Source organism: Rhagoletis pomonella, unplaced genomic scaffold (assembly GCF_013731165.1).
Source record: "Rhagoletis pomonella isolate Grant_MI unplaced genomic scaffold, Rhpom_1.0 Rhpom_scaffold_00013, whole genome shotgun sequence".
NCBI classification, from domain to species: domain Eukaryota; kingdom Metazoa; phylum Arthropoda; class Insecta; order Diptera; family Tephritidae; genus Rhagoletis; species Rhagoletis pomonella.
In genome coordinates this window covers 17,538,929-17,547,449 of record NW_023458567.1, presented here as the reverse complement: position 1 = coordinate 17,547,449, position 8,521 = coordinate 17,538,929, and the positions used below count along the sequence as shown (strand labels likewise).

General features: G+C 33.0%; 1 protein-coding gene across 1 annotated transcript; it reads right to left on the bottom strand.

Moving 5' to 3' along the window:
- Positions 1-2,986: 2,986 nt before the first annotated feature.
- On the bottom strand, positions 2,987-7,708 carry LOC118748905. The gene is made up of 2 exons (XM_036483646.1): positions 7,044-7,708; positions 2,987-6,677 (listed from the first exon to the last, which is right to left on the bottom strand). The coding sequence occupies exons 1-2, from the start codon at positions 7,080-7,082 to the stop codon at positions 6,387-6,389; spliced, it is 330 nt and encodes a 109-aa protein (XP_036339539.1). The 5' UTR covers positions 7,083-7,708; the 3' UTR covers positions 2,987-6,386.
- Positions 7,709-8,521: the final 813 nt, after the last annotated feature.

Sequence of the window (8,521 nt, the reverse complement as noted above, 5' to 3'; positions counted from 1 at the left end):
TCATGGGAAGAAATTAATGCAGCACTGGCTATAATGGTTTACTCGCTTCGTGTTCCACAATTCATACATACATAGGGGACATGAGCTCTGCGTTAATAGACGAGTCGCTAATTGCTGGGAGCAAGAACACAAAGCAATTGAAGAGAAGCTTCTTAAGAAAGAAGTGACATCTCGAAGGAGAAATCCTTGTGGGAAATGTTGACACATTACAGGACCAGCAACTATATTCTAACACTTCCAAGATTGGATTTCAAGAAGCTTGGCGTACTTACGGGTGCGTTGCATCCTGGACGTATATAGTGTTTTCGAAAACACTCTTTCGGAAAACTCTCTAATAGACTCTTGTATCCAGCGCTGGATAGAAAGAATAAAAGATAAAGCCAACACCATTAAATCCACTCTACGACAGCAACGAGCCAGATACCTGGCTACGAAGGAAGTTCGTAGCATAGAGCTTTCGTCCCTCTATTATGGTTCATCGTATTGACGATCTACTCTGTCTTTTTTTACCCTAAAACGGCAATTTAGTGATTTTTTACCAGAAAAAGAAAGGGATAAATTACGAGAACGAGAACCATTCCTTCAACAAGAAGACATACACTTCCCTTGGTCCCATGGTCGCCGATTTGATAAAGTCGTTCAGAAAGCCAAAGCTTTCCATCTAGACATACCTTAAACTAAGGGGGTTACACTAAGCCATCCGACTTAAGTTGGTAAGGTGTATGTACGACAGCATCTCCCCAACGACCAGCCTGCGTGGACATCACTAGCTGTCGAGACATTCTAGGCCTGCCTCATCTATACGTTGTAACTTACCTCAACGGACAATGTGGAGAACGAGAGGTTTATGTGTGTGTGTACATATACCCTCCCTGCAAACCATTCTTTCAGAGTATTCTGCATTGTAATGAAATTTTAAAGAATTCTTTAAGATTTAATTCGATTTTTTGTCGAATTTTCTAAAATTAAATAAATTACGCACACTTCCATTCTTTTACGAAATTTCGGAAGAAAATCTCCGAAGCACCGAAAATAATGGTGCTATGTGAAGAATATCTTTCAGAATTTTTCCAGAATTTTCTTTATTTTTCGTACAGAAATTTCTTTACGAGTTCGTGTCAACCACTTCATATAATTTTCTTTGAAAATTCGTAAAAAAATCGTTACAGAAATGAGATACTCCTAACGATTTCCTTAAGATTTCTGGAACTTTGGTTTGCAGGGCTTCCACCCTCAACAAATAGTTATTACAAGAGGAAGGACTGCGCATTTGCTTTGAGGACCTGTGCCTGCCAAAGCCTCTTTGCCTAACACATCAAACTGGGGCAATGAACGACCAAAACCCCGGAAGTATAGCCACATTTGATACATTGATACTTACTCGGTCTTTCAGGGCGAGACGCATGCCATTAAACTATGTCTGACGCAGTACATAGAGAGTGTGGCGAATACATCTACATAAAAAATGACAACAGAGCAGCACTCCTCGCACTACCAGGAGTATAGGGCCACAGTGGAATCATGGGCAATGATGTAGCAATGTAATTTTAATTTAATTTTATATAAATTAATCCAATCTTATCTTCTCTCCAACCACAACCGAATGCTTGTGTAAATTGTTCTATCGTCATAAACTAACGAAAAAACCTTCTACCTTGTGGTTGATGAAGTTCAACGAAAATAGCCGACGCGTTCAGATACATCCAAGCACAAGATGTGCAAACTAAAATTTGTTGTATTCGTGATAAAAAAAAGCTCTATTCAAAAATTTTTTAAGTGAAACTTCTTTCATGATTGAGATCAACAGGGCAAATTCTGGCTAAAATAGTAAAAAGTCTTTCGTAAGACAAATGAAATACAGATAGCAAGATGGTCCGAAAGATTTTTGTTATTCTAGCACAATAGTCTTAGAAAAAAAGCTTTCTCATACATTACTCGTGGTGAAAAGCTATTTTGAGAGAAAGTTCTTGTATATCATTTAGCTCGCGTCGCTCCAATAGTCGCACTGGCCGAGTGGGCAAAGCACAGGCGTTCCAATCGAGAGAGTTCGAGTCCTAGCACAGCGTCTTTTTTTTCTTGGTTTTTTATTCTTTGTAAGCTGGAGTCGCTGGTTCGAATCCCAGTGAACTCGATGAAGAAGTCATTTATAAACTGATGTTGTTTTTGTCCACGATAAAGTTTTCACAAAAAACGGCCTCAGCTCAATAAAAATTTAAATTAAATTTTTTATTATTTGGTTCATTTCATTTTCTTTTATTTTTTAGATGTCATTGTTTTAAAAAAGACAAATAATTTTTTTTATTTCATTTAATTTTGTCGATCTTATATATTTTTTTTAATTGTTTGTTTTTTTGTCTTAAACAAAATATTTTTAATCAAATTTAGTTTTTATTGTTTTACCAAGAAAAATATGTAGGTTTTTTGATTAAACAAAAAAAATGTGACTAAAAAGCGAACAGCATAACGCTAAGACCTCCTCGTTAGCAGATCTTTCAATTAGTCTCTCGTAAATAGCCGACATTGGGTATTTACGTAAATACAGTTTAAATATTTGATCTGAAAATTAATACGTTTAAATCACCAATAGGGACGTCAATTGCAAACTGGGTTAAGATTAAGATTATGATGCACGTAAAGAATAAGATTAAGATTAATGTTAATGTTATGATTAAGATTATTGTTAATGTTAAGATTAAGATTAACGTAAAGATACAGATACAGTAAAAGATAAAGGTAAATTTGAAGTTAAAGAAATGGACACGATCAAAATAATTGCTCTTTCCATGAAGAAAAATACTCAAATAATATGGGTAACAGGAAGAGGAAGTTTCACCTTAGTCGCGTGTGGGATCTACGCACTTTTTTTATTTAAAAAAATTCAAAAATCTTAAAATTTGTTATAAATTAGTTAGGGAAACTCTAAGTGTGAGAAAGAAGCAAGCTGTGTTCGTTTTTATATCATTTATTGATTTATTTATGCTTTTAATTGAGTGTTCTTAAACATATTACGGTATAAGTATATTATATAATCAAATGAAACAAACTTACATAATACAACAGTCTTTGGAAGAAAATGCTACTGTTCCGAAATATGTATACATACAAACATATATATTTGTAATTATCTCCCAAATTAATTTACGAAGGTAAGGCAGGCAAACAGAGTTTGTTCGAAAAAATGTTAAATGTCTATGTTATTCTGCACTATTTACTATAACTCTGTTTTATAAAAAAACAATGAAACCCGCTTTTAGTAACGTCTTAATTTTTGTATATTTTTCATTAATTTTACTTAGATGAATCGCTTAAACTCGAAAACCTGAAAACACGGAAAGTGTTTTTTTATAGAAATTTAAATTTTAACAGTGCAAAGTTAAAAGTCTTATGGGTTTTTCGAGTTTTAGGAAATACTTGTGCACTGCTAGTTTTTAGTTGTGGTTCATTTCGTTTAGTTTTCTTTTCTTTATTTTCTTTAAAAAATTTGAATGTTTAAATTTTTACGATAATGTGGTTATAGAAAATGTATAAGTAAAGCTATGTATTTATAATAATAAAAAAAAAAATAGTAATTGAATGGTGCCAAAAATATTGCTTATGTAAAAATTATTCGGATTCGGTGTCTGAAATTACTTATATTTTGATATATAGTACGTATGTACATATTTTTATATTTTTTTTTGCAGTTTCACTATAAATGCAGCTAGATTAATTAGTGACGAGGTCGTTAAAATTGCTTCGCTTATCAATTATGTACTTAAGTAAATAGGTGCCTAAAATCTATTTTAAATTTTTATTTTATTTTTTTTAAGCATTTTCAACCAAAATGACTAGCGCGTTTTAAGTACAGAAAAGAAAAGTCATGAACATAAATATCAGTTCAGTAGATCGCTCCTAAAATTCTCCTCATTATTCTTATGTTCCAAAGTTTACTTGGCCAACAAACAATGACGTATGCAGTTTTAAGAGGATATGATGGCATATGCCCAAGGTTGCCTAAACATACATACATATGTATGTATGTACGTAGCTGAGTGCATGCCTAGTATGTATATTATTTGTATGAACATTTTACCTGCCTTCAAAGTGACGTTCGAATGAGATCCTGCAGGCAAATGAATGCGTCGAGCAACAATAAATAATGTTCGCACTAAACGTATACCGTTAATGTATACAAGTGTATATACATACATACCTACATATATACATATGTAAATCACATTTTCCAACCTAGTGTCCGTTCAGGAAAAAAGATTTCAAAATTTTAATATTTACACAATTTTTTCATTCACCAGTAGGTTTTTAGCAATTATGTAGTATGTTTTTCAGCATGGAGATTCAATTCAGGGCTTTTGAATTACAAAAAATCGTATTGCGTAAAAAATTGCACAACGTGTGAAATTGAACTCAACGGGCACTCAGCGCTTTTAAATTAAAAAAAAAGTATTTTGCCCTCAAGAAATTTCAGTCAGCGATAATTAAAAATTTTTTAATTTAAAAATTCTTATTTTTCAAAGGAAATTTAGCTTAACATGTATTCAGCGCTTTTAATTTACTAAATTAGCGCTTTAATACCAATAAATTAATATTAGACTTGGGAAAAAATTAAATTAGCAAGAAAACTGCGAGCGAAATCAATTCAGCGAGTATTCAGTATTTTAAAATTAAAGCAGCAATGTTTCGGTTCAAATAAATTAAACCCAGCGAGCATCTTAAGGTAAATAAAAATATATACCTAGAGGGTGTATTCAGCGCCTCCAAATTAAAACAAAATCAATATTTTTCTTCGTATAAGCTTAATTCAGCGAGCATTCACAATTTCAATGCTCAAAAATTTTAATTTTCTGCCGATATATGTAGCTCCATTAAACGAGTATGCAGCGCTTTTATTAAAAAATTAATTCATACAAAATATGTTTGAATTCTATCAAAGAGTTTAATTGTATTTGGGTACTATTTATTTAAATTAAGAACAAATTATAAGTAATGCAATTCCGAACATTAATTTAAAGCAGTTGTAAGTAGTAGTTTAAGTAATCTAGCTGAAATAGGTCAACGTTCCCTTGGGATAAAGCTAAAATTTACGTAAATTTTATGCAAATGGATTTAGTTCAGCGAATTCTATGTCAATTGAAAAAATAGTTGCTAAAAACTCAACTCTGAATATATGTACATATGTATGTATTTATGCATTTGTTGCATATTGAATTCTTGGTTTTAAAATACGAATACTATAACTTTTTGGTTTAGTTTGATCATTAACTATATATTCTCAGTGAAAAATCAACTTTGTGTACCTCATTCCGCGCAAATTCAGCTTTTTTCTTCATCGTATCCACATAATTAAAGAGTAAAATTCAGCTGTTTTTAACTTAAATTTTGTTTATAACATAAAAATAGCATTATATATTAATTAAGGTAAGTTTTACATTGCTTGCTTGGAAAGCAAGAAAATTGGTTTAAATCTAAAGCAGTCTAAGGTTAAAAAGTAGTCTACATAATTCAATGTCAATGCTGCGGCTTAAAATTTCAAAAATTTACCAAATTATTTTATTCAGCTACAATTCCGCAGCTCTTTGTTCATCGTGTAACTATGAAGCATGAAATAGTTCCAAATAAAAACAAAATAAGTATGGTATTCGGTGAATTGTTTTATTCAGCACCAATTCAGCAGCGCTTAATTTGAAGTTTGGCTGCCTGCATAAAATTACGCCAATGCGTAACATATGAGTTTTTCAATTCAGCGCTAATTCAGCAGCTATTAATTAAAAGTGCGGGCACCAAATAATAATAACCTTAAAATAAAAGCGTAAATGAAGCGTAAAATTATACGAATTGTATTATTCAGCGTTTAATTAGACATTCAGCAACTCGTAATATGAAGTTTGCCTATGACATATTGATAAGCTTAAATTAAAAACTCAAATGAAGCTTATAATTACTTTAATTGCCTTATTCAGAAATATTTCAGTAGTGTTTAATTAATCCTCCATGAAAATCATTCAAAAAGCTTCAATTTAGCTACTTTAAACTTAACTTAAAAATCTTTTATGAAATACTGAGTAACAATTTAAGCTTATTCAGCTTCAATTCAGCTATGTACCTACCTCTAATGCATGCTTTGTCAATAAATTAGCGGTCAGCCTAAATAAAGGGATTTCTAAACGCGCTCTAAGAACTGAATTATACATTTTACGAAACATTACACGCTACTATCACTCACTTCAGCACTACAAAAGTATTCAGCGCACCTAAAATAACTCCTTCCTTAAAAACACGAAATTAACATTTAAATTTTACCTAAAAATTACACTTAAAATATCCCTAATTTCTGCCTACTCAACCGCACTTCCACAGCCAACACAGTCACCATTATCATTCGATTTACTTCAATTTTCTGTAACACGCAGCTCGATGCGTTTTTTAAGCGATTCAAATGTCTGCTGCATGCTACGCATCTGAAAGCGTATCGATGTGGTGACGTCACGCTGCAACTGGTGCACCTCACGCAAATTCTGCACCAGATGATGATATTCCGCCTTGACCTCCTCCATGGACTCGAGCAGTTCCATGACACAAACGCCATCCACATCATCTAGGCTGCTTGTGTGGTCCAATGTCGTTTCGACTTCGTGCAATTTGTGTGCCACCGTATAGAGTTGAGTGCCAGCGTGAGCGACCTTTTGAGGGAGGATGTGGGCCGGGCACGAAGGGAAAGAGGGTGGTATATGAGGGTATAAAGATGAATAAAATGGTAGATGGCAAAAGGATGCAGGTAAGCGCAATTGTGTGTATAAATAAATTTGTAGGCATTTGTCGCAACAACAATGACGACATTAAAAATTTAGGCGGCAGGTTTTACGGGACGTTCGGGAAGGTCAGAGGAGGAAAGTATGAAATGCAGCATAAAAGAAATGAAAGCACATAATAATATGTATTAGTACTTAAAATGCTTTTAAGCAGTTAAAAATGTAGGCCAGCAAATATTAATGTTGTGTACAAGTCGCAGCTTAAATGAAATAAGCCATTTTAATGCTTATATTTACCGACTTTTCCAGTTCGCTCATATTCTGGTAACCCTCCATTTTGCTTGGTTATCGCCTGAGAGTTGTTTGTATGCTGAGCTCTGCTGTATGTGCAAGAGATTACTTTGCTTTTTATTTCCTTTGCGCGCTTGTGATTAGTGCTTATTGGTTGGTTGCCTACGTTAAGGCGTAGTGACTTAAATTGAATACCGTTTTGGTTTGTATGTACGAATTTTTATCAAGCTTAAGGCTTTTATATATGTATAAGTTCGGTATGTATATTTAGCAGCATTTTTTTTTTCTTAAAAAAATTTGCGTCTCGTTAAAAGCATTCCCAGCAAATTGCTTTAACACGTTATTTTACTTTATTTAATATACGCAGCGGTGCTTTTAATATTCTTATCTTGTATTTTTAAATTTTTCAGACCCACTTTCTCATTTTACTATAATTTATTTGCTTAAATTTATCTCATTATTTCTTATTCTTTTATAATTTTTTATGCTTTTCACTTCCTTTTTCACACAGCTCAGCTACAACACAGTCTTCAAATATTAGTGCGCGCTCCGCCCAAATGCCTATGCTATTTATACCAAACAAATACTTGTTATTCCAACACTTCATCTGTGTGCTCTCCGAAAACTTTAACTTTAACAGCAGCAGCAGGCACTAAACTCAAACCCCTAACCTACGCCAACGTATATTCAGACAACCCAACAGCATCCCTACCAATTAACATTCCACTAAATGTACGAGCACATACACGCACAAATCCACATACATACATATGTGTGTATATCCACATAATAAACAACTTCGCTCCAAGCTTCATACAACTGGCTGTACATAAATTATTTTGTCACTTCAATGTGCTCTAAACAAACAACAACATCCTTTCTACCCCTACAGCACACCTGCTCCCTTACAGTTCTCTGCTATTAGTATGAACACAAAATACTGTATGTAGTTCCGTTCTCTCTGTTATTCTGTATTTAACATTAAGGCACAGGGTACAACATGGCGTATGCGCATTATTTTCCACCATTTGCGAATGTTTTGGTTATTTTTATTTTTTCAATGTGTCTTTCATGTTTTCTTTAATACATACATACATATATGTATATGTCTGTATATGTGTATGTAAAAATATATATACCCAACAAACACTGGAAAAAAGTTTTCAAACACTTGACAAAATCGTATATCTCGATTCGATTTTTAGCATTGTTTATCATTTCAAACTAAAAATTTTCTCAAATTTGTCTCAAATACTGTTTACCAACTTAAGAAGGGTGTGAGAGACATTTGAGAAAAATTTGTTTAGCATTTCGTTCCCTTCAATCTGTGTCAGCAATGCAAAGATGTTGAAGTCTATCGGTAGTCTGCTACATCAATCGCAAATTGGCTGCTCAACCACGCGGTCACTGTTATTCGCATTTTGTCTGTCTTTGTTGATTATATTATTTTGCGCTTGATTGTTTTGTAATATTTTTATATTTAA

What these genes read in the sequence shown, in the direction of transcription:
- LOC118748905 (XM_036483646.1), bottom strand. Translation starts at nt 7,082, where the DNA reads ATGGAGGGTTACCAGAATATGAGCGAACTGGAAAAGTCG. An exon ending in TGAGCGAACTGGAAAAGTCG is followed by an intron (nt 6,678 to 7,043) that starts GTAAATATAAGC and finishes CTCCCTCAAAAG; the next exon opens with GTCGCTCACGCTGGCACTCA.